At 51.0% G+C, this 26,288-nt stretch overlaps 2 protein-coding genes and 1 long non-coding RNA gene across 3 annotated transcripts; 1 reads left to right on the plus strand and 2 right to left on the minus strand.

The window, feature by feature from the left end:
- The first annotated feature begins 2,236 nt into the window (after positions 1–2,236).
- LOC119108587 (protein atonal homolog 7) lies at positions 2,237–13,743 on the plus strand. The gene is made up of 3 exons (XM_037232177.1): positions 2,237–2,602; positions 12,708–12,870; positions 13,388–13,743. The coding sequence occupies exons 1-3, from the start codon at positions 2,301–2,303 to the stop codon at positions 13,472–13,474; spliced, it is 552 nt and encodes a 183-aa protein (XP_037088072.1). The 5' UTR covers positions 2,237–2,300; the 3' UTR covers positions 13,475–13,743.
- A 2,779-nt stretch (positions 13,744–16,522) lies between these two features.
- Positions 16,523–19,084, minus strand: LOC119108186 (F-box only protein 8-like; the record flags this gene model as incomplete). The annotated part of the gene is made up of 5 exons (XM_037231763.1): positions 16,523–16,859; positions 17,247–17,431; positions 17,807–17,877; positions 18,284–18,383; positions 18,936–19,084. Coding segments are annotated over 5 exons (714 nt in total), but the record flags the coding sequence as incomplete, so codon positions are not given.
- Positions 19,085–19,094: 10 nt separating this feature from the next.
- LOC119108477 (uncharacterized) lies at positions 19,095–22,038 on the minus strand. Its single transcript, XR_005095300.1, has 3 exons — positions 21,948–22,038; positions 21,151–21,269; positions 19,095–19,113 (listed from the first exon to the last, which is right to left on the minus strand). It is a non-coding gene; the product is annotated as an uncharacterized LOC119108477 (long non-coding RNA).
- Positions 22,039–26,288: the final 4,250 nt, after the last annotated feature.

Genomic DNA, 26,288 nt, shown 5'->3' on the forward strand with positions numbered 1-26,288 from the left:
GAGAACGACAGAAGATTTAAACACGTGCTTGGGTGGGGGTCAACTTGACCCCTCCAGAATGTTTTTTCAGATTAGTTTTTGAACGATACGGAGTATCCGCGCCAGATTTTACATAGCTGTAGACAATTGAATAGCAAATCGTTTGGCATCAAAAATTTAAATGTACCCTGTAAGGTCGCTGACCTATGGCAGGTCAAATTCAGGCAAAGGTTTCAGGGAATCGTGCAATCTTATCTAACAACAGAGTGTTAAACGAGGCCATACAACTCTGAAATATTTTTTTAGGCAACGCAACAATTGGATGAACAAATTGCATTGGTCTAATGTCAGTTATCAAGGTCAGACCAAGATCAAAATCAACCCGCTTTATTACCCTAGGGCTTATTGTATGGGGTAGTTTCTGGTGCACATTTCGAATTTATTGATTGCAAGAACCGTATTATACATCTTTCATTTACTTTTTAGAGGTCAGAATGGGTCATTGCCCTAGAATAACCCAGGTCAACATTTTGTTTTTAGGAGCATACTGCCTGGCGTAACTTATGTCGTTACCCAAATGCAAAACTCAAAGTTGTCTATATTATTTTGGTCACCATGACCTTCAAAGGTCAAACGGGGCTACTGACCTCATATGAGAATGTGACCTTTTGCTTAGAACAGTTGTCTAGGTTCCAGGGGTCCTTTGGAGACCAACCTGGAATTTGACCTTGTTTGACCTGACCTGGCCAGAATGTCATAACCTAGGAATCTCAAAATTTGACCTAAGTAATTTCACGTGCAGGTCAACACACCCTGTGAATTTGGTGTTTCTAGCTCTATTAGTTCCTGATATCTCAGGGGGTCAAATTGACCCCCACCTTAGCGAAGGATATCCACCCGGGCGCGTGTTTAAGGGAGTGTTCCACATTTGTATGGGGGGGGGGGGGGTTGAGCTGAAATTGCCATCTTGAAAATCATTCAATACAGTTCACAGCCTTGCCTTCTCAAGACTTAAGCCAACGACATTTGAATTAAGTTATTCCATTGGCTATGCGGTGATCAATGCCATTAAAAGTATAATAGTCGAGTCGTTCATATATGGCGTTCGTGAGCACGATTTCCGGATACAATGGCCATCAGCTGGCTCTCAGTCAATGTTGTGCAGGGCACGATGACGTAATCAAATGATGACGAGTTGAAGAACAGGCTTACTAAACATAAAAATGGTTTATCTAGAACAGTCTTTTCCGCTTAAAATTATACCAAACTTATAAGTGAAGTTACTTCATCGTACCTGATGTTTGCTTCAGTATTTTCAAATGTGGAATATTCGCTTTGATCGAAAGAAAATGCGAGCTATGTTACACTATCTCTTCATGGCACAAGAACTGTTTCTAATTGAGGATGTAACGAAGAGGCCAAAATCGACTCGTAGCCTAAAACTGGTAGCCCTTAGGCGTGTGTTTTATTTCAACGCAGCTAACAACTTAGCATTGTTCATGATACGTTGTTGAAATTCGTCACGAACCAATTTCTGCTGCTGGATTTGCATATAGACGACGGTCGGCCGTGCGTGAATGCGTTTCATAACCACACATTGTCCAAACGATGCGTGATTAAGGCTGGAACATTACTCACACTATGTAAACACATTTGTAAAATTGCCGATTTCATAAAGGGCATTATTCATACCATCTTGTCATCATGTCGTGTGACGGCCTGCGTGCATGCGCTTCCGAGAGGCATTTCGCGTAGCCTTTCAGGGCTCTCCGACCATCGTGTGACGCGGCCTGTTGGCTGCCACTTTTAATTCCGTCTGAAGCGAAGATTTAATTGCACTCTGATGATGCGTAATCCCAAAGTTTGCCTTTGCCTGTTAACCCGAATATGTGCGAACACGGGAGGTCGATTTTTCAATAGGAAGATCCGATGCCAGATTCTATCACACCTCGCACCGAGCCGGCGCGGAGTCCGCGCGGCTCGACTTTGGCCGCGCGCGTGCCGCGAATGGGTGAATGCGCCCGGCGAATTCGCTTCCGCTGTGGCAGGTGGCCGGTCCCCGGCGCCGCCGTGATGCGGGTTTATTAGAGAGGGTTCATCAATTCGTAATGAGGGTAACACGACGGCCAGCTGTGATTGGCCGAGAGCCGACCGGCCGGCCAATAACGAGACCTCGGCAAAAAATGGAGCCCTGACGAACCAGTCTGGCGTCGACGGCACCGGCTTTGGCCGCACAACGCCGCCGGCTATAGCCCCGTGCTCTCCTTCAGACCCGCCAGCCTTTCGTCGTTCCGTCCGTGCCGCCACAGTCGCGGTACGCTATGACCAAGCACGGCCACCCGCCGCCGTCGCGTTCGGCCTGTATGTTCGCCGGCGGCGCCGGGGGTCAGGACGGGGTGGACGCCTGGGGCGGCGGTGGCGGCGTGACCCCTGACCCCGCAGGGCGCGAACGCAAGCTGCTGCGCACGTGCAGGAGGCGCAGTGGGGCCGTGGTGAAGCACGCGGCGCACAAGGAGAAGCCCGTGCACCTGGTGCAGCGCAGAAACGCCCGCGAGAGACGCCGCGTGCAGGCAGTTAACGTGGCGTTCAGCAGATTGAGCAAGGTGGTGCCGCTGGAGAGCAGGTAATGCCGGGTGGAGGGAGTCGAGAACTGGTGTCTTTGAGCGGTGCATGCACTGACAATGTTTGATGCTTGTGCTCAGTTTGTGTGACAATGTGAACGGTACATTCGTGAAATATTACGCTGCCTGCGCTTGCGACTTATTGATGTCATACATCACCACCCCCACCACCCGCAACACAAAATTGACACGCGTGGTCAGTCGCTCTAGTGCAGGTGATCGTGCCATCTACGAATCCTTTAAAGCCATAAGACGTTACTTGATGCTGTCCATCCTATTGCGAAGCCCGTAGTGCACCAATGAGTGGCCGATTTCGCCTTTCTGAGTCCATTCTCAAATGTCACTTCCCGGTGCGCACACCTGTGAGATTCGATGACGAGAATGGTGCGAGCGCACGACAAGCCAGATCTCGACCATTTTTGACCCCGCTCGGCAGAGGAAGATGTCCTGCTGGTTTGTAATAGAGTAAATGAAGCCGAATTCAACGGGCAGCAACATACATGCTGCGACAGAATCTTATTTGGCCCATCGTTTTCAGGAATTGTGTTAATTTCAGGCTGACCGAGAAAACAAAATGGCCAGCGCACTTCTTGTGCCTTCATTTCGATCCTCACTTTACACTAACCCGGATGAAATGTGCCATAAAAATGTGATTAAAAAATATCAATCGTTTCTGCCGTGGTTACTTGATCTACCTACCTATATATATATATATATATATATATATATATATATATATATATATATATATATATGTATGTATGTATGTATACGTCCTGCTCTGCCAGTTCGTAGTGGAATACCAACATTCTGCCCTTAGAGGTTTCAGTTCCATTTCAGCTTGCTTCACTTTGGACAACCCGTTCTTCCCGCGCCCTATCGCAAACTCATAATCGACGCATGTGCGATAGTTGTGGGGTAGCCCTACCCTAGGACACTTCGTTGACACGCTTTGTAGATCATATGTTATTCGTTGAGTCCCTCATGAAGATGCAATGTTCCCAACTTATCAATCCACTTACTGAGTCTCTGAGCCTCCTAGGTACCACATTTTTGTTCCACAGCATGTCCAAGCCACCAACTTTTACAGTATTTATGGAGCAGTCGCATAGTTAATCCTAAACGCACAGCAATTTTAGGGCGGTAGGAATGGTTTGATGAAAGTGGAAGTGGCTTTTGTCGTCGGATGCTTTTGAAAACAAATCAGCTTCAATATCGTGGTCTTTGGTCCTGCATTTTGCCTCAGAATTGTATGTCAGTTTCCAAATGACGAACGTTTGCCTGAATGTTTTGTTTATGCTGTTTGAAACGCTATGATACTGTTTTAATGCCTGCTGACTGTGCAGCCATGCTCCAAAAATGCCACGCATGTAAGCTGCCGGTTGGAGGCTTGATTTCTCATGAAGTTCTAGCTTCCACGCCCCCCAAAACACGCACAATTTGGCCCTAGTTTTTGTTTAGCCTACAGCAATGCCTTCAACTTGCACGAAGTACGCGTCTGAAAACAGGAGAATGCTGTTGTTCCTTACAACTAGCTCAGTAATTTTCAGTGTGCCCTCTGTTCGATTTTTTGGTAATGCAGTTGGTCTATAGCCGATTGGCACGCTGCAATCCCCTCCTGCAGTGGTACACTAGAATAGAAATTATGCACCTAGTCTTCGATCAGATCACGGAGTGCTAGATTTGCTTTTCTAGATAAGTCACCTTTGGCCTCTGGTCCTGCCTCCTGTGCCAGTACCCCCGTAGGCGCATCAAACGTTCCCGCTCTTGAAGGTCGGCGATCATTTCAGTAGTTCATGGCTTCTTAATCTGGACAAAGTTCTAGCCTTTGTTTAAAACCTAAAGACATGTAGACATAAAGACGTCGGACCAAGAAAGAGCCACGAGGGACCATTCAGGTTAGCCTACCCTAGGTGTCTAACCCATTCTTGAACTAATCTTACCGCCTGACCTGCCTGAATTTGGCCATAAATGAGATCATTAGAACTCGTGCAAATGGTTTTATAACGTTACTGGGGAAGGCCTTCCTACAACTTCGTTTGGCAGTCCATTTCAATGTTTCACTATTCTTAACTAGATGACACCTGCCTCTCCGTAGCTTTACTTCTGCCTTTTGCTGATTAAAAGTGGCTTTCTCTAAGCCTCGGCCTAAATTTCCAATGCTGCTTGTAGATCTACCTTGTCTATCTCTTTCGTTATCTTGAAATCCCCTCTAAGTCTATGGCATTTCAGTGAGTACAAATCCAAGACCCTAGGCCTATCCTTATATTCTAAGCTGCCAATCCCATTTATCATCTTAGTTGCTTTTCGCTGTACTCTCTCAAGCCTATCTATATCTTCTTGGAAGCGGGGGGCGGCAAATCTGTACGCAATACTTTAGGTGTGGTTTGACATAGGCTAAGTACAACTTTTTGACAACATTTCGTCCCTTGGAATGGACTTCTCTGTTAATAAAACCCAGCATCCGAAGTGGCTTGCCCCTAGGAGCCCCACAATGCTTTTCGGCCCTTAAACTCGTGAAAATTATAACCTGTGTGTATAACCAAGTGGTGTCCGTCCTCAATCTGGTCCAACCACCGGTCTTCCAATTTATAGCTAATGCCCTCACTGCCAGAACCACCTAAATGCCTCACACTTATCATAATCAGATTACATCTGCCACAGACAAGCCCAGGTCACCAGTTTCTCTATGTCAAGTTTCACCTGCTCTGCCTTTTGCGACTCCCCTGTAATTCAATGTCGTCAGTAAGTTCAAGTACCTTACTTTCTAATCCTATCGCAAAACTATTCACACAAATTATAAAGAGCAACGCATCCAACTCCGACCCCTGTGGAACCTCGCTCTCTACTAGCCCCCACGGATATTTCGTACCATTGAGCACTTCTCTTTGCGTTCTGTCTTGCAGCAGAGCCCCTACTCAGCCAAAAACTTTTCCTTCAATACCATGCAATTTTAGCCGAGATAAGAGACGTTGGTATGGCACCTTATCAACTGCCTTACTTAAATATAGATAAACGACGTCTAAACTATTGCGTTCATGTATCTGACTAGTAACATGTTCCATGAATTCCAGAAGACTTGTTAAGCGTGACCTACCAGAAAGAAGTCATGCCATCTACTTTTTATCAACTGATGTATATCTGTATCAGGGGCAATTCAACTTTGATAGAGACAATTCAGCGGACGTTAATTTCCTCGATAGATTGATGACCTTCAACATTTCTCGCTACTGTTGATGCTGATGCTCTTGTCACTGCCGTCGCTGCTGGGGCTCCTGGTGCGTCCGTTGCCGCTGGTACTTCTGCTGCTCGCGCCCCTGCTTCTATTTCGGGTCCTGTTCTCACCCTTGCTACTGCTGCTCTCTCTCTGGTGCTGGTGCTGCTGTTAGTAGTGCTCCTGCTGCTGCTCCTAGTACTTCTGCTGGCCGTGTTGCTGCTGATCGTGCCCAAAAACCCCAGTCCCCACCCAAAATGCCAGATTTGGCCCGCTTGTTTCGAGAGAGCATGGCATTCTTCACTTATTTTAATGTGTCACCTTTTTCAGCTGCAACCGGATCCAGAAGCTACCAGAAAATGCAATAAACTGAAGAAACCGAACGTTAACTAACTGCATTGAATAACCCACCGGCGCTGTTCAATTTACTCTGGTTCAGTGGAATTTCTCTAAGCTGATAGCCGTCAAGGGCCTCGCCGATTTTTTTTGGGGGGGGGGTTGGGTGGGTGGGTGGGTCCACAGAGATATTAAGGAGAACCCCCCGGATTGAACGTAGCTTCTAGATTGGAATGGGGTCGAAAAGTTGTACTGACTTGTCCTTATCATGTTCGTCTAAAGGCGTTCAACCCTTATTCAGAATGGAACATTGGAACAACTATAGATCAGTTCTGAATATAGGCGCCCACAAGTCTTATAAACAGACGCACCGACAGTTGCAGTCTCCCCAGGCCGCACAGCGTTGCTCCCGTGGCTGACATTAGGCTTTGGTAACGTGAACGGATTATCATTTAGAGCACTGCGAACCCTTAGAGCTATGGTGGCATCTCAATTTTCGTCTTGCTCTGACTACTCAGAGGACATTCCCAAAATTCTACAGGTGAAATATACGCCCCAGTCCATGTTTGAAACGTAACAAATGATTTTGTGAGACTGACGGAAGAATTCTTTCGCGACACATGGTCGTTTCGCGCGTCCAGCGCCCACCGTATGTTATTATCTGCGGCGGCCAACTCCGCTGGGTTTGGCGAAAACTACAACACCGGACATCGATGTTTTTGCTGCTAAAGCTCGCGCGTGCGAACACTCAGTTTTTTTACACGATTGGTTCCTCCAACCGATTCTGAAAAGGAATGGTCATCCCCATGCTAACGTAGGCAGGTCATGCTGATACAAAGATTTGACCTCATTCGAATCCACCGTATAGAACACGAAGGAGACACCTTACCTTTCCTGGGCGAGGGGCTCCGTGGGTAGCGCACTGTGGAACACCTTACCTTTCGTGGGCGAGAGGCTCCGTGGGCAGCACACTGTGGAACACCTTACCGTTCGCGGGCGAGGGGCTCCGTGGGTAGCATACTGTAAAACACCTTACCTTTCCTGGTCATGGGCTAAAGGACTCTTCCTTCCCCACCCAGGGTACCTTTCAGCTGTCTTTCGGACGAAAGGGGGGCCGGGCCCCCTGGTCGATTCAAAAGCCCTCAGAGGGATACATGACACATCTGTCCCCTCCCTGATGCAAGAGGCCCCCTGATCGAGCCAGTTGGACCCGGATCAGCGCAGAAGCCCTCACGGGCGCAGAAGCATCCCTTACCGGCGTAAGGATCAGTCAGATTGGCGCAGGGACTCCAGTTCGGCTCATCAGACCTCGAAATAAAATGTAGCGGAGGGCCTCTTCGGCACTGGGGCCCCTAACTGACACAGAACCAGGGACGACGCAACAGGGGGGGGGGGAGGGGGGGGGGCGGGTAGGAGTAGTTCCCCCCACCGCCGGCTGGCAAGGGTCAATAAGATGTTCTTCCCGCTGAAACGTGTTGGGAGACCCATTTTTCCCAAATTAAAGGCATTGTAAGTAGCGATAAATTACCACACTTCTCAGCGATGAGGCCACCAAAACTGAACCAAAGGGAGAAATAATCTGGGCCCAAAAGGCCCTTCGATGCATCAAGGGATTGGTTTTCTGGATGATGAGGCCATCTGTATGAATAAGGTAGCCAATGCTCTGGATTTTGTAGACCCATTGCAATGTAAAGAGGCTCATTGGGACTCGGGAGGTCCCCGTTATGAATTAGGAGGTCCTGTTCTGAGTTACGAGACACGCTCTATATTCAGGAGACCCCGATTTTGTAAAAGGGGACTTCTTTCATCCATCAGATGGCCGCGGTTCTAAATCGGGATGTCCTGCTTTGGAAAAATGAGGTCAGGCTCCTTGGCTAGATTTGGAGACCCTCCGTCAATTGGAAGCACGCTTGTTTGGATGTGAAGGCTCTATATGCATCAGGAGGCTATTTTCTGGAGCAGGAGTCATTGTTTAAGGAGGTGATGCCGTTTACTGGAGAATCAGAAGCCCTCATTCTGGACATTACTTGGATATAATATATTTAGCAAATTGATAAGGGGCACATAACACATGCCCTTGGTGTCCCTTTCCCCGGAATATGACACTGTCTAGGGGTCCTCCTATGAAGAGGCTTCATTTTGCTCAGGAGACCCCCTGGAAGATCCTGCCCCCAACTCAAAACCCGCGGCGCCGCCCCCGCACAGGACCCGTCCATTGCTTCACTGTGGGCTCTTTCGTCGTAAGTTCCCACACCTCATTTCATTGTCAGACCTCCCCGCCCAACGCAAGAGGCCTTCTGACATTCCGGGTACCGTCATTGTCCCCGTTCAGCAAATGCATCCCACGCTAATTCAGGTCCTTTTGCAAACGGGCCCCCCTGCTTCTGACAATGCGGGCACTTTGGGCCCCTGACCAACGCATTGGGGCCTCATTGTTTCACGAGCCTTGACACATGTAAATCGCGGGCCCAGGCTTTGTCCCTGCTAAGGAAATGGTCCCACATGGCGTGGTCCGACACGGAGCTTACTTTTCGGTGTTGGTGGCCACTGGCCTGCACAGGACCCCCGTTAAGCATTGTGGTTGTCTAATCGACACATTGGGTTCCCTCGTTGTCTCACGGACACCAACAAATGTAAATCGCGGGTCCTGGCCCTGTCGTTGCTTGGGAAATAGGCCCCCAGGGCCTAAACGGACACGGAGTCGGCTATTCGGTGGTCGTGGTCTCTGACCGACATAGAGACCTGCATTGGTTCAGAGGATCCCAAGCGGTGCAAGAGGCCTTCTAAGTGATATTTAGAGGCCCGGCCGTGCGGCACGGGGCATCTGAAAATCCGGTCAGCCCTTAGGCCCTTTGGACTCCCTATCGGGCTGCTGATCTTTGTTACGGACCGAAGGGGCGCAGGCATGCGCCCTCTGTGACCCTCTGCCTCCCTCCCTCCGTCGACTGGGTGGGTGCAGACCTTTATTGGCACTGAGGGAGATAAGATCGCAAATGCCTTGATTTGGGGGAATAAATTACCGGCCGGTAATGGCGAGCCATTCCTGGCCTGGCCGTTTCCGGCAGGTGTTTGTCAGGAGTTTTGTGGTCACGAGTAGAGACACGAAGCACTCCGTGATGAGCACTGCAGCATCGATCGTGCTCAATGCAATTTGTCCATGCATTGTGTATAAAACATCCAGTCCAGCACACCGGTGGTACAGGACGACCCCGGATTGTGACAAGTGGCCCTCTGGCAATAATAAACGTGACACTGAAGGCCGAGCTTGTCCTCATGTCAAATGAGCGTGAAGTTTAGAGCTCTTCAGAGCTTTGCCCCGCGCAGTAAGGTTGATGTTTTGACAATTTTTATGATTCGCAAACATGAATAATATGGCGGCTAGTAATTTAAGCGACAAATACAACATTATTCAAAAGATTTGCATTCATTTTCGCATTCATGGTAGATTTTCCTTTACGCCACCGGGTTTGTCCTTCTGGAACATTGCAGCGTTATCGAACAGTTGATACAGAGCAATTTGTCATCGGTAACCGCGGTTCACGGTAACACGAGAGGTCAACACAGGATAGAGTATAGGTCAGCGCAAAAAGGCCTTTAACAGAAGGATGAGTCCTGCTGGCTCAGTTTGCCTGCTGCATGGGCGCACACTGAGGCACAAACCAAAGATCAACCGGTATGAAGCGCTGTTTTAGAATAACGTCAGACACCTGCAGCAGGAGCAGGGTGACTTAAAAGCGACTGCATAGTGTATACCAGTCCACTCCTTTGTAAATTGCTTGAAGGTACAGCAAAACTCGGCCACGTTTACTGCCAGCCTCACCTTTCTCAAGCAACGCCTTCTGTGAATTGGCGGCATTAACGCGTACACACTATCTCCGGCCTTCGAGTTTCTTCTGAAGACTCGGTGTAATCAATAAACGTTCAGTCTAAGAATCTGACTTGCCCTGAGCAGATGGAAGTGTCATGGTGGTAAGTTCGGATGGGCGATTCCCCAAGACCAGTTATCCTCTATGATACGCTGCGAAATGAGTGGAACCCGCTTGCGTGCGTTCGAAAGGCGACTAGATTCGTTCGCCTGGGTTTCAGTGATCGGTTACTAGCGTACTGATAATGCTCCAACATGCTGTTACTTCGCTCGTCCTATGCCACGCAGGACACATTGCCGGTATGTCCTGTGAGCGTGATGCTGCAGGTTAGCACCATTGATAGATGGCCCTTGTGTCATAGGGGGCCAAATCGGCACCCATGCTTTTTTGCTATTGCACTAAAACTTAACATACAACGGCTTGAAGTTCTCAAAAGATATACTGCGTTCGTCCCCCGTCGTACATTGCAAGGAGCATAATTTGCATTTTCCAAAGACTCCACCCACTGCAGAAAAAAACGTTGAAATGAACAAGTCAACTTAAGTATGGCGTCAACTCGCGTTACGCCTTATATCAACTCACCCGATGGCTGACGTCAGCTTGTGTGGTACATAATGTCAACTCGTGTTACCTTTCATGACACGATCTTAAAACTCAAAATTTCATGTCAGAGGTGTGTAAAATATCACGTCATAGGGTGACGCGACCCCCTAAACATTTGTAAAAATTTAGGTATAGGCTTACGGATGCATGGAAAGAATAAACTCAGAGTGCCTCCGAGTCTCCTCTTCTTACCGCTTTCTTGGACAACGTCCTCCGCTCCCATGTGTTCAGCCATGTTAGACACCACCTATGTGGTCTACAGTTCATAATGCACCGGTGGACATACAGTTAATGCCAAGGGTGTCACCGGGGCGCATATCTGCCGTCAGTATGGGGCCTGGCCTAACGCTGTTCTCAGTGGTTCTTCGATTGCAGGAAGTAAATTGTTCATCATGCGTCTTGAGAGACTGACAAGTTTAGCAGTGTCTATTTGTCCAAGCAGAATCTATTTATCTCTCTCCCCCACCTCTCTCTCTCTCTCTCTCTCTCTCTCTCTCTCTCTCTCTCTCTCTCTCTCTCTCTCTCTCTCTCTCTCTCCTCCTCTCTCTCTCTCTCTCTCTCTCTCTTCTCTCTCTCCTCTCTCTCTCTCTCTCTCTCCTCTCTCTCTCTCTCCCTCTCTCTCTCTCTCTCCCTCTCCCCTTCTCTCTCTCTCTCTTCTCTCATTATATATGTATTATTATATATATATATTATCATATCTATATAAGATATATATATATATATTATATATATGCACCTTCTTGCGGACCTGGCGTGCTGTTTTGCGGCTTTCGACTCGCCTTGTCAATGATGATAGCTTTTTTGTACATGGAATGGATGACACTGAAAGCAGATTTCTCCCCTCGCTTTTGCAATCAACGTTGGACGCACCATCCTCGTGGGACAATTTTCAGTTAACATCGACAAGCCTTGTTTGCTTTTGTCCCTTTAACGATAGATCGCGCAATAAGGTTTACGGGACAACAGCGCTGAGCAAATATCTTAATGATTGGCTCCAGAACAAGCAGAAGAGTGGAATGCATCGGGTTTTACTCGCAACAAATCAAAAGAAAATTGATGATACCACCTACGATACTTGTCCTACCAAAGACGTGTATTTACTTCAGAAGGGCCCGCATCCACGGACACAATGGACACCAACGGAGGACTGAATGGGATATCGCCAGATTGGTTATCACTTCAAGACGTCTTTGGATTCCTAGGAGACCTTTGCCTTTAACGGGATGCGGAGGGTGCCAGTGTCTCCCAGGACGGATGGTAAATGCCTGCCGGCGCTGAGGAAGACGTAAACGGCCATGTCGGTGCGTCACGGCGCCGGCTTAAACAGCAGTTTTAGAACGAAGCTCGGATATTGGTTTAGTGGAAGTGTCACACCTTTAGGGCGTGTCGAAATATATTCTGGTGAAACCGCAGGATTCGTTAATTTAATAACGGAACTTGATAGTGCCATTGAGGCACCGTCCAAACATAATAAGGATACAATTTTAATTATTTTCAAGTCCAACATACGCTGTCAACACTGCAACGAAACTACGCTTTTCCCCTGCAGTCGCGACCAGCGGGCAAGGGCCTGTTATCGAGAAGTTGTTTGTTTGAAGTATGAACCAGTGCATCACACGGATCATGCGATACTCCTACTTCCAAAGCCAAAGTGCGCCTCGAACAGAGCTTCTGTGGTAAATGTCGTAGGAAAGAAATTAAAGCCACAGTTTAACGTTTCGTTGAATTCACGCGATCATAGCTTCGTGTTTGCATATCTTTTTGCCTGAGCAGAATGTTTCAAGCCTTCGTAGCATTTCCTACATAAACGTTTTGACACATTAGGGTGTTGCAAACATTACGGAACAAAACAAGGCAAATGAAATGCATTTTTTCATGGTGGTGAGCAGGGAGTCAAGTGATGGTTGTCCTGCGGGGTCGGCTACTTCAGATTGCAATTCAGGAATATGCGGGCGGATTTCAAGAAAACTGGTATTGCTGATTAACTCGTATGCGTCTGATGCAACAATAAGTGACAAGTACAAGGAAGGGGAGATTCTCCCTTCAAAATCTTCTGCGCGTTTCACTACATGTGCCTGTATGTTCCAGAGGAAAGCGAATCAGCAAAGTGAAGACGTTGCATAAGGCGATTGAGTACATCGACCATCTGCGGCAGCTGTTAGCAGCCGATGACGTCAGTCGAGGTCACGTGAACGGTGCGACGCTGGACTCCAGCGGCGACAAGGAGAACTCCTGGTGCGCACCGCCTCAGGTGCGGTACATGTACGCTGCGTGCTGTTTCGCAAGGCTGGTGCTTTTAACCCTTGCACTGCCGAGGACTTGCGCTGATTTTAAATTGACGGGGCATCGCCCCTGCGACCCGTAGACTAAATTCAGCTAGATGTAAAATTCAGCAGCATCAGACGGGCCATCGCGATGCTGATCAAGTCCATCGTGTACAACGCGTATAAAACGTGTTGGTTATCGGAGATGCTGCATTTTCACGTTTTAGTCGAACATGTATATGATATGCACATGGACATGATATCCACCACAGGGATGCAGTCAGAGGTGAGGACCCTGCTCCCCCGCCCGCCCTTCTTGGCCCATTTTCTTGCAGCGTCATAGACCGCCCCTTCGGCTCTCTTACAAATGCTTGCTGAGCTCCAGCCCCGCGCTCAGAAAACCCCGGCTGCGGCCCTGATCGGCGCTGTTAGCGCGAGGCACCACAAGCGGGCACGCTATCACCACCCGTCACGTCGGTGGCCATGCTTGTGTTGCCATTTCAGGTGTACGCCGATGACTACTACCCGCCGCAGCCGCACGCGTACAGCATGCAGTACACCATCATGACGGACTACACGCCCGGCCAGTGAGAGCTGGCAGTCCAGGTCCGCAAGATACGCTTCGTCTTCAGTTGGTATCCGTCCACTAAATGACCGTCCGCATCTTGCCGTGTTAGTGTTGTGCTCGGAGAAAACCGCAAACGTTGCGGCGATATGTTTGGGCGTGGGTGGAAGAGCTTTACTTGCTAGTCATTTACACATGGCTCGTCTGTTGGAGTGTGTGCAAAATGCCCCATAGATCAGGCTTACGAATTCGAGCCATCGAGCGTGCGAGCCGTCTTGCTTGTGCACGCGTCACAGTGCGGTTGTGTTTGCTCGTCTCTCCGGCCGTCGACGGAGGCGTGGCGGCGACGGTCCGGCTTCCCGGGCTTCCGGCGCTGCCCTCCAGTCTCAATACATGCGTGCTGGCGTGACGTGATTTCCGCTGGCACGATTACCCCCCCCCCCCCCCCCCCCCCCCGATTGCGCCGAGCGGAGCCGTGAACGGCCCCGTGGCCTGAAGGGCACAGAGGAGACTGGACACAACCCCGCGGCACAAGGGGGCCGCTGGCAAGTAACGGCGTGCACCGCGCAACGGCAGGGCTTGTGGTTCACTGGATGACCGCACGTGGTCCTGGCAGCCTTTTGTCTTGGCCTTGTGCGCATCGGTGGAGAACGCGCACGGCAGGCGCGGTAGCCGCTACGCTGGCACTTGCTGAAATGACATACATTTTTGCAATTTTGCCTGAAAAGATGATTTCCGAGCACCTTTTACACGCCAACTTCTTTCAGCATTCTACGACGGTGCCAACAATAGCCTGTAATGTTGCTGCTGATTGGTTGGTTCTGCCCACTTTTGACGTCAGTGGGAAACGGTCCCGGTCACGCGGCGAGTCACGTGACTTAGACGATCAGTCAGCAGTTCACATCAACATTGCGATAACTAATATGACGAAATATATTAAGTAGAGTGGCTAGGTAAAGCCTTCAAGGATTAACAAAAGAAACGGGTCAAATACAAGTAAATCGATCTGGTCAGTGGCATCAGAGCGTTAACAAAATAATACAAACACAAACAACGGCCCAAAACACCGCGATCTCCTCCGCAACGTAAGTGGGAAGGAGCACACGCCCTTGGTTCCCATCCCGTCCACTGCCATCTTCCATCGCTCATTGCTGATAAAATCGGCCCTCGGTCGCCAGCGGGCAGACATTCAGAGATCCCTAAGCATCGAACGCGCGCAGGCAGCAGCCAACGCGTCACAACCGGGCGGCCAGCTCGCACCGGTGATGCCGGTTAGCTCCAGCAGATGTTCACCTGCCGTCAGTTGCGGCGCATCACAGTCCCTGAATTGCACGTTCACGGCGCCGGCAGCGAGGGAGCGGAGTCTGCCACGGACGGGCGCCGACCACGGCTAGCGCAGCCAGCGGAGACGTGCGGGTCGGCTGGCGACGCGCCTCGGCTCCGGCCGCTGTCGACAGACACGGAGCGCACCGCCCCACCGGTGCACGTGCTCCCCAGGCGGGCAGCGCGAGCCCGCACAAGCAGCCACGCTCTAACCGGCACGAGCCGATCACAAACCGTCCTCACGGAACTACGCTCGCTACTCACACCGCACGCTGCGCAGTGGATAACATGGCACCTTCACAGCAGACCGGCGGCGGACTTACGTCGCGTGGGACACACGGCACATCAGTCCAACGCGGAAGCGGTCCTCTGGCCGGGGTGTGTATGCCGGGTAGGTGTACCACCACCGGGTCTGATACTGAACGAGGCCCGCCGCCGCGCTGCACGAGCCTAGCATCTTACGTCGGACCGCTCACCACCGCGGCCTACCAACGCCTCGCCTAACGACGCGGCGGCTCAAGTAATGCTAGTGCCGTGCTGAAGAGCTGAAGAGAGTGCTAAGGTGCAGCTGCCGCAGTCGCGAGCCAACCGACGCCCTCAGCGGCAGACACTCGGCCCTCCCACGACCCCCGAAAGCATCCAGGATCGGTTAACGGTCGGGGGACGTCGGGAGCAGACGCGGAGAGGGGTTCCGACGCTACGCGAGCCAGACACACGCGCCCGCACAGCGTCGAGCGCTGCGAGTCCACGGTAGATGGGGGCGGTGCGGACAGCGGCGCGCCGCGGGGCGGAAGCCACCCGCAGCGGAGGGGGAGGGGAAGCGGGAGCGGCACGCGACACGTAACGACAAATGACTAGTGAAGGCGCGGGCCGAGCACGCCACCAAGCGACACAGCGCAGCGCTGACGACGACCGCCCGGGCCGGCCCTGCGAGCGCGCGCAGCGGCCGGCGCCGCCTCCGGCAGATCCCGGTGTCGTCCGGACCGCGGTCTGGAGACGCGCGGACCGGCGCGGACCAAGACAGTCCGGGACAGTCCCGCCACGTGCCTCGCAGGGGAGGGGGGGGGGGGGGGCAGCCACCGGGCTGGCATCTGCCCTAGCCGTCTGTGGCTTGCACGGTCCTTCCGGTCTCGCCCAGTATTGAACCAAGCGCCGGGTTCGGTTCGGTTAGCGGACGGTGCTGACCCATACAGACCGCCATTCAAGCACGACAGCCAGGACCCTGTCAGGTCTCATAAAAATAGATCCAGTCCGTCTTCAACGTGGCGGGACAAGGTCACGTCGTTTCGTCGTGTCAAAACAAAATAAGTACTCCAGTCACAGGTCGGACAGTGAAAAGCAAGCATGGAGGCCACGGCGCGTCGTCTCTGTGGATGTCAGTTTCGTCCCGGGCCGCTGCCTGGTGGTCCCGCCTGCACCAGAGCATAGATACCTCGCAGGCCGTCCAGCCGGTGCCAAAACATTCCGTCACCTGGCTGACACTTCAACTAAGCACTGATCGCTGCTCCGGTCTGATGAACTACCTCACACGGATAAAGCCTATAGGCCTCGAAGTAGCGTTAGCGAATCAAGGCTCTCCAGCTGCAAACGCTAGCACTTCGCCCAGCTGACCCAGCATCCGTCCCTGATCTAGGCCACTCCCTGCACTGCCTAAAACAAGATAACAACGCTGCTCCTACTCGGCGCGGAAACTCCACGCCAACACCTGACACACACGTAATTCGTTGTAAAACCTGCCATAGTTCTAGCTGCCTGCCGGTCTCCTGCAGCTGGCCGCGTCGTCGGAGGCCGCGCGGAGAACCAGCGGCGACTGCAGCGCTCCCGGCGGGCGCGGCGCGAAGCTGCGGCGACAGCGGCGCCCCTGGCGGCAGGGCCGGCACTAGCGACAGCCGAGCGCCGGTCGTCGACCGACGATGTGGCCGCGCAGGTAGATGTCGTCGTACAGGTGGCCGCTGAGCACGTCGTCCACCGCCGCCGCATGACGCACGTTCCTGATGAACTCGCGCTTCGACATCTTGTTCTTGACGTGCGGCGACGTCAGGTCCACGGACAGCATGATGAGCGAGAAGCAGAGGATGTAGACCGTGTCTGGCGGCGGACGCGGCGTCAGGAGGCCGCCGACCGACACCGACCGACCGAATCACACGACCAGCCGAGACCGTGGCGCGCGGCTCAAAGACAACTCCGGACACGCGACGTAAGGAGCCCGTCACGTGCCACACGATAGACACAGGACAGCGTACCCACAGCGGAGTGAGAACAAGTACAAATCTAAAGAAATTATGCATAGAAAAACAAGCTAATTGCATTCGCGTGACGATCAAATGCTATCAGGGCGCCGGGCTACCAGCCCTATAGATCACACCACTGCTGCTGAGGGCTGCAGGCATGCTCCGATTTCAGACGTCAGCTCGAGGACGGACCGTAAGACGGCCGGGCCTCTCACCAAATGCCCCGCTGGCACCGCCGACTCACCCGTGGACAGTCCCAGCCGGGGATTGCCCTGGCAGAACTTGATGGAGAACTTGTCCAGCAGGGTCTGCAGGTAGTTGCCCCGGTCCTCCGGCGGCTGCACCTTGCTGAACAGCTTGCGCAGCGCGGCCGGCAGGAACTGGTCGCTGTAGTTCTGCAGGTCCATGATGAGCGTCATCACGTCCCGCCTGCCGGAGGGCGTGCGACGTCAGCGGTGGAGTTCACGCCGGGCCGAGCCGGGGCCGGCGTCGCTGGACCTCACTCGCGGGACATGGTCACACAGCTGGGGACTGGCGCTCACCACCGGCACCCGAGGTTGTCAGGGCTCAATACAGACCAAATGCGATGCTTCTTGTCTCGTCACTGGGCTAAAATTGTCGACGCCTTGCACCTTCCCCGCCCGCCCTTTAATGCGTAGCCCCGCCCTGTTCAGGCTCGCACTACACTGTTTTACTCCCCTCGCCCAGTAGTTCTCAATCCTCCTCGCCCCTCCCGCACTCGCCACTCCCTTCACGCCATGCATCGACCACTACTACCGTTCGTCCCGGCGCCAGAGATCTCACCGCTGGTCCAAGTAACGCCGTAGCTGGCTGGAGTCCCATCTTGCTGCTGGTGTGCAGGAACATGGCGATCTCTGCCGGGTCGTCGTTCCACCAGGCCGCGGCTGATTGATGTGAAGTAGTGCATACCCTGGCCGACAGAGGGCCGGGGTCACCCATGGCTAGCCTCCGAGGCCGGCTGTCCGCTCCCGGGTACCGCACACATCCGACATCTGAAGAACACCTTGAGGTGGGGTGCCTCATTAAAAGCTCGAGGCATCGCATATGACACATTAGTGGACTGCGCGATAGCCTTTATCTTCACTCACTCACTCGTTTGAGGATGAATGATAGAGACTAAAGCAGACATTTTCAACCGGTCAGCCACTCGGCTGCCACGGCGTAAATCCGAGCCCAGTCCACTGTCTCCTGAGGATCCACCAGAGGTTGGCTACCGATGAGCGCTCACTGAGAAGGCGTCGGCGTTGAAGGTGAGCGTGCCTTCGTCCAGCTGGAGAACGTGTGGCGGTAAGGATGGGCCGCCGCCGGCGCGCGCAGTCGCCGGTATACGCTGGCGTAGCCCCACTGGTCCTTGCACAGCCTGACCGCACGGCGCGCCGTCCGGTCCAGGGTCAGAGGGCACGGGACAGGGACACGGATGGGTCAGAGGGACACACAGCCGGTCAGGTCAGGGCGTCAGCCGCAGAGGACAGGGACAGCGGGGGCGCTCAGGACACAGTCGGTCAGATCAGGTTGTCAGAACGGCACGGGACAGGGACAGCGGGGCGCTTCAGAACACACAGCCGGTCAGATCAGGTGTCCGAGGGCACGGGACAGGGACAGCGGGGAGCTCTCAGGACACACAGCCAGTCAGATCAGGTGCAGAGGGCACGGGAGACAGGGACAGCGGGGAGCTCAGAACACACAGCCGGTCAGATCAGGTGCCAGAGGGCACGGGGACAGGGACAGCGGGGCGCTCTGGAACACCACAACCGGCCAGATCAGGTGTCAGAGGGCACGGAACAGGTTACTGAGCGTACGCCGAACCGTCGGCCGGCCGGCTGGATGAGCGATGGCCAGACGCGCCGCGCCGTGTCAGAAGTGGGGGTCACCAGACGCGATCATCCGACTCCGCCCGACACGCACGACTCACCCCTGCCAGAGGATCTCATCCTCGGCCAGGTTCTGCCAGACGCAGGCGGCCAGACACAGGTCCGTGGCGTTCAGGTGTTTGAGGACCTCCAGGCCGAGCTCGGCCGGCAGCTCGCTCAGGTCGGGGAACTTGTTCTTCTCGGCCTCCGCAAGTCTCCCTTCAGTGACTTCATCTTCCGCTGTGTACGCAGCGCCAGAGGACGTCGAAGCGTACGTGTTAACGTTACCAGCCTCCAATAGGCCACCTCCACGTACCATCTGGACTTGGCAGAAGTTTGGATGGGCTAGACCCCAAACTTTCACAAGATGCCATCCTCCATTCATTTACAATACCCAAGGCGGTAACGTAACGCCACGTTGTTGGTGGATACCATCCATATTACGCTCTGGTTAAAACGTCATCCGAAATGGCATATCCACTATATTTCATGGCTTCGGCCCACGTTGATTTGCGCACTCTGACTTTAACGCAATGGCACAGACGTTTCTTAATGGGGTGTAAACTGTGTTGGCTTCAGTGAAGAATAAAACAACCTGCTTGAACCGATCGCTCGACAAGCATTCCGGCAACCACGTCTCATCACGCCGTCACCCTCGATCCCAAGAATCGGACGTGTGTTGGAAGTGATTGGCAGTCATTAAAAGACAAACACAGTGAAGCGCAACGCACAGGACACACCAGTCTCGACTCCGCCACACAAGCAGGTCAGTGCAATCCTCAGATGTCCCACGAGATGTCTTTTCTACCACCCTAGGAACGGTCGGGAGCAGTCGAAGATCGTCCGGGGGTTCGTTATACGTCTTGGTGCGCCGATAGAAACGCGTCGTTTTCCGTCGTTTTTTTTTCAGTACGAGAACAAGATATAAACAGATCGCTGCCTCTCTCGTGGGTCAACCGAGCACTCCATCCAAAAAGTGCAGAGCACATGAGCAAGTGAGTCTGGCTCGCTGAACGGAGGGTGTTATCGTGAGTGAGGGGGTGTGATACCTGCCTGGGTTTGCAGCAAATAGCCATCCAAGCCTCTGATGTAGGTATGATGCATGGCCAAACCTTTTGGGGCCCAAAATGAGTTTTGCAGCAAATTTTGACATTTCTGAGTGCTGAACATATTGAGCTATAAGCTGCCATGGGCATGGAATAGTGCAAGTCCCTTTGATAAAGCAACTGCAAGTCAGACTGATATACAACTGAGCAGATTATATGAAGTTCACATGAGAAACTGACACATCTAATGGCATGACATGACTAACAGCTCAGTCCAACACAGCATTGTGTGCATCGACCCCTCTTGCCTCACTTTTGCTTTATCCCACATTTAATTTAATCCAAAACCCAGTCTAACCAGGCTAAGCAGGCAGGCAGGCAGTCTAAGCTACACACATCAACCATGAGTGGGCTTGAGTGTTCATGGCAGGAACCCTGTCGAAGCACCAAGCACATATCCTGCATAAGGGTCCCTGTGCAGACTAAGGCTTGGTGGATGACCCCCAGGTCAGGTAAGGTCTGGTGCACATGGTTTGGTGTACCATTATCCACCACCCTTCCCCCATCCCAAAGCCCTGAAATGGTCATTACAAGTGGAAGGACAAAAATGCAAGCACAACAGACCAAAACTGTGAGACTAGTAGCACATGTAACAAATGGCAGAAGTTCATGTGCATTTCTGAGCACTTGGAGCTGAACTAGATTATTTTGTAGTAAGGTGACAGCCAGATACCCAGCTCCATGTGCACCACTTGCCCTGCAGCACCAGCTAGGCCCAGCACCACTCAAGGCTTGGTTATTGCAACTGCATGCAGCAGCTGTCTGACAAAGATTGATTAGGAGTAGCTTAGCAAAAATATCCAATCAAAAATTGATCCCTGCCAGTCATTCATGGAATTATTTAAGCAGACCTAAATATTGGTGGGCCGGACATAACACTGGTCATCATGGCATAACATAAATAATCTCAGCATAACTTACATGTAATGACCTTAACTGTTTGAGAAGTGGGGCAGTGAGAAGAAAACAAACAGAAAATATGGGTAGAAGTCTTCAAATGTCTCCTAATGTAGCATGCACACTGACACCTTTGCCAGACAAATTCATGTTATTCTCTGCATGTGAATATGATCTGTGTGTAAACTACATTGATCTGTGTAAAATATCATATGCAGCATATAGTAAACATTTACATTTTTCCAATACTGGACTGCAGTCTCTCATACCTTACCTGGTGAGGTAGTCATGCTATGTGCCTGATGTTCCATATTTTGGGCATGCATTCTCATCAGAACAGACACCTGCCCACCCATAGTGTAGGTCAGTGCTTGAATCAGCTGTGCTAATGCCCTGAAAGAAACACATTTATTGATAACTGCCTTGATCAATATGTGAGCCGGCTTAGATGTCTAATGTCTAAAAAAGTCTAACATTGTTCTTTGGTCACAGATTAGCCAGTTGGCAAACCATAGGAGATCTCACCAAAACTTTGTGAGAGGAAGGGCCTAGGAAAAATCAAAGAAATTTGGGGCAGCTAGAAACTTTAGGGACATAATTTCTTGTCACAGGCATGTAGTGTTACCATTGACATAGATAAGAAGAGTTCACATGTTGGGTGCTAGTTATTTGACAGGTGCTACCCCAAATGCATTGGTCTCTGCCCCCTAATGAAGCAGAACAGCACCTCTTTGGACCAGAATGAGGCTGTCGCATACACCTCACACCCCTTAAAGGCCATGAGATGCCTGGGATGAGCAATTGCTCTGGTTGACAGATTGGTATGTTGGCCCTGTTAACACAACAGTTATAATCGTTTTAAACTAGGTAATAAGGCCAGCGGAATGGCCATGAGGCCTGGCATAGTCTTAAAAAGATAATCCAAGTCAAGGAAGAGACCCAAAGTGAGTGGACAAATCATACAACATGAAGGCTGGCTTTGGGACCCTTAATTCCGAAGACCAAAAGCTGGGTCTTCGCGAGGTTACCGAACTGCAGCTGTCCAGCGCCTGCGTCAGGTCCGTTTCTTACCCGCGAATGACTGCACGTCACGAATGAATCTCACCACACCACCTAACAACAAACATCACACCAGCAACCAAGGCAACTGCACAACAAAACACGACGAGGGGCGCCTCAAGGTTGGCCAGAACAAGGATTCTGAAATGTGTGTTGCCGACATTCATGTGACAAATCTACCATCTTCTACCGGATGGCGTTGAGTGCTGACGATTTTGTACATGCTCGTACATATTTGCACTGTTTGGATCATGCTCATACCCATGAAGCACTTTCATGAAATACTAGTCGAATATCAGTGCAAAAGAAGAAAATACAGTTACACGTGTGGGCGGCTTAGGTCTCGATTGTGCATTCCTTAAACTACTTTAGCCTCGAATTTAACCAATCAGATCCGTTGCTTGGCAGCGATGGGTGGGGCTGTTTATATCCTAAAGCGACGCGATTCAGACAATTATCGCCAACCACCGCCACGAATCCTCACTAAAAGAGCATCGGCTTGGAGTCTGTGAGCTGTGTTGGAGGGAGGTGGTGACGGTCTCGGGATTGTCGAGGGTGTGTGGGCGGCGATAAAGTGGAATCTGTGGATAGCGTGCGTGCGTATGAGAGCCGCCATGAAAACAGCTTGTGATTTGTGATATGCGAATAGTGTTGTATCATGTCAAGGCTGGCAGACTACTTTGTCGTCGTCGGCTACAATCATGAGAAAGACAGTAAGTTTTCGGTGTACTTAACCTACGTCTCACGTCTGAAATTCTTGTAACATCCAAATGCATGTGGAAGATGTGAAGTAGAGTAATATTTCATTTATTTGACGCATGAATATGTTGAGACTGAGCAGGGATGGGCACGGTTCTACAAACTTGTATGCCAATTATCTAATTACATGGTTGTTTGCCCCACTACAGAGGCTTTGGAATTGTTGGTAATGTATGCATGTACATACAGCAGATATCACAGAGGCTTGTCACTTTGCAGAACTTTTGTAGCATATTTCAGATTGTTGATGGCAAAGATCTTTCATTAAATAGGTGGTGTGCATGCCTGCCGTGATATCTCTGGCCTGTGCACAGATGACTGGTCCAATGGAACAGACTGAGTTTTTATCCTTTGGGTGGGTCACATGACCTAAGGGTCTGTTTGAAGGCAAACTATAACTATTACACAAATGCTTCAGGTACTGTTTGGCAGAATGCCTAACCAGAACCATTACAATCATGTACTAGCTGCTCATATCTTCTTGGTGGGAGCTGGTCAAGTAAATTAGTTGTAAGTGAGGCTAAAATACAAGGCATTCCTACTAAAATTGGTCACAAGCTAGTTAGCTGCTCTACTAACATGGTCCTTGCATAGGTCATCTGCCAGTCTGCAAAAATCCATCCATTGCATGGTACACTTTGGTTGAATGATAGTACTCTTAGTAAGTGCACTTAGATGAGTTCATAATATTTGTTTTGATGAAACCATTTTGCCAGAATATTACTCATATATATTTGTATTCTCCTGGTTACTCTTCAAGAAATAAGTCTTCATACTGGCTTACCTATATGCATAATGCTCCTTGCAAATGCACTCAGCAAGCTATGTAAGACCCTCCCATTATGAATCAGCCACTTGTGCATACATGCCTGCAATCTGACTCCTTCCAAAGCAAAAACTTTGCTGGAGGGAAGCAAGTAGAAAGCATTCCTCTCAGTGGGTATCTGCTGTATATACCACAACCAGGAAAGAGGTAACTTTGTAGCTTTGCTGTCAAATGCATAACATCACTAAATAATTTTTTGCATACATTTGCAAACTAGAATGAAGACAGCCACCAAGATTTGGCAGTTTACACATGCTAGCCAATGCTAAGCTGGGTGCTTTTCTGCAATGTATTTACAGGTGACTGCAAACACAGCACCTTGGGAAAAATCACAGCTGGTTATCAGATCGGAGCATTTGCTAAACCAGGCTGGTGAAGTGTAACCAGAGCTCATCATGTGTCATGAGCTTTACTATACCCAATTTTCTATATTTTTCAAAAGTATTGTTAGTGCCTTTTACACATCCTGGATTTCTTGTTTTCCCTTTTTTGTGCCCCATTGCATGGGCCTGCAACAAATTTAAACACTTGAAATATGTCATGACCAGGTAGACATAATTTGACCACCAGTCATCCATGTTTTTGAATTGATCCAATGAAAATATATGAGCAGTTTGCTACCCCAGAAAAGTGCTCCAGGCTTTAACCATTCAGTCTCAAAGTGTTACATGGAGCTCTTGAGAGAGCTAAGACTTGGTGACCATCTACCAATGCCCCTGGGTGTTGCCCATAAGGTCTGCAATAGTTTCTCCAGTCCATCACTTCATTTTAAGAGGACTGAAGCTGACCCATGCCCTTTGTGTGGCTTACATCCTCTGCAATGCAGCCACACAGTTTGTGCAGCAGGAAAGTCTGCAGCACAGTAGTGAGAAAATATCCTGCAACACATATGTTGCCTACTTTCATGCCTGTTTGCTGATATTTTTATCTTTGCTTTCAGGTGGTCCCCAAATGTACTGCCTTATTTTGTTCCATGTGGCCTCAGAGGCAGGCAGACAAGTGTCCTGTGCACCAAAGGTAGCGCCTCCTTGTGCACACTGTCAGAGAAGTGCTAGATGACGCCTAACGCCAGGTACAGCTGCGGGACGCCTCGACGAAGGTCCGGCTCTTGCCTGCTCCGATACCGCAGCACGCGTTTTCACGCTGCAGCGGCCTGTTTGATGGACGTGTTCGAAATCTGTGGTCACAGGAAATGTGGTCACGTGGGTCGTGAACTGCTTGTTCGATTGGCGGGGTGATCTGAGTCCCTGCCGAGCAAAGCTCTTCGCGGCGGGCACTGACATGGTCACCCAGGTGGTTTGAACATTGGGGATAAGTTGCCTCAGCTTGCCAGTTGTGAGTGCTGAATGTTTTTGACGTCGCACGTAATAACATGAAATGACCGCCTGGTGCTGACGTTTGTTTTCCGTTGTGGGGAATGCAGTGCCTGAGATCGGATTCGTACTCAATTGGTAGTTTCGTCCTGAACCAGCAGCATTTGTGGGCTCAGGGCTGTATATTTCGATGCGTGGATTGCCTTTTGACGCAGTATTTCTTGGACCAAACTTCCTGTGCGACGAAACCAGCCTACACTATACCTTGCAGTTGCTTCGACAACGGTGTGGTGCAGCTAGGTGTCATCAGTAAGGAGCGTGACATCTGGGGCAAGTTTTGTTTCCAGGATAGAAAGTGAAGGTTGAGGGATCGGCACAGATTTGAGCAAGAGGCATGAGTTAACCGCACGCGTGCTGACATTGTCCCCATCAGCAGAGTGAAGGATCTGTTGAGCTACATAGCTAACATTGGTTACAGAGGTAGGCTAGAGTCAACTGCATTGGTGGTATATTGATGTGTGCTCCTGTGGCGTCTTCCCACGAATCGGTCGTTTTCCTCTATTGGTAACAGACTGCGCCTAGCCCATGCTGCACTGGTGTAGGGAATTCTTCCACCCCCAAAAGGAAATTGGGTGTAGCATATCGGACAAATTCATTGGTGTATTTGCTGCGACCAAGTCTGAAGACGGTCGCATGTGTCAGCAATTTTATGGTATGTAATCGGACGCTTTTTGTTGTGGCTTGAAGCAGTTTTTACGGTGATGCCGCGCTCACGATTAATTGTACGATATTCAAGTCCAACGCCTCGTGTTTGGAAACGGGTCTCAGAACGGCGGGGCCGCAAGACGCTGCTCTTCTTCGGGAAGACGGCTGTGCGGCGCCTGCTGTGGCCGTCACCGCGGGATGTGTGGGGTTGGCTTTGGTGGGCCGTGTCTGAACTCACCCGCGCAATCCTCCCGTCGATCGATTCGTGGGCCCGGCGCGTGAAGACTGTTTTTACAGTCTCGAACCAACTCACCAGCTGCGTGTATTTCTGCGTTGTTTAACTCGCGAATCGATCAGACTCGATCATTGCGCTACTCAGGGTAATTTGGAACGTTTATATCTGGAACAAATACACACTGCCTCTGACACGCACTGTGTGGCCGCATACGCGGCTTCGAACTGGTTATCGCGTGACAGGTGGCGGATCTTTGGCAAGATGTCTGTTTTAAGCTCCTGAATAACTGGAATATGTCGTCGGCATCATCCAAGCGGCGCAGTGCGTGGGTGCATAGATCACGTCAGCGGGTGCCGTTCGGGAACGGCCGGATTCCGTCATCATGGACCGGTTCCTACATCCGTCTGGCATGCTCAGGTTTCACAAGAAGCTGTGCGGTCGCAACGCGGTAATGACAACAGACACAGGCGCATGCCGTGGCGGACTTTTTCGGTGATATTCTGGATTGTGATTTT

The sequence above is a fragment of the Pollicipes pollicipes genome, unplaced genomic scaffold (assembly GCF_011947565.3).
Source record: "Pollicipes pollicipes isolate AB1234 unplaced genomic scaffold, Ppol_2.1 Scaffold_6686;HRSCAF=7923_pilon_pilon_pilon, whole genome shotgun sequence".
In the NCBI taxonomy this organism is placed as follows: Eukaryota; Metazoa; Arthropoda; class Thecostraca; order Pollicipedomorpha; family Pollicipedidae; genus Pollicipes; species Pollicipes pollicipes.

What these genes read in the sequence shown, in the direction of transcription:
- LOC119108587 (XM_037232177.1), top strand. Translation starts at nt 2,301, where the DNA reads ATGACCAAGCACGGCCACCCGCCGCCGTCGCGTTCGGCCTGTATGTTC. An exon ending in GTGGTGCCGCTGGAGAGCAG is followed by an intron (nt 2,603 to 12,707) that starts GTAATGCCGGGT and finishes TGTATGTTCCAG; the next exon opens with AGGAAAGCGAATCAGCAAAG. An exon ending in CCTGGTGCGCACCGCCTCAG is followed by an intron (nt 12,871 to 13,387) that starts GTGCGGTACATG and finishes TTGCCATTTCAG; the next exon opens with GTGTACGCCGATGACTACTA.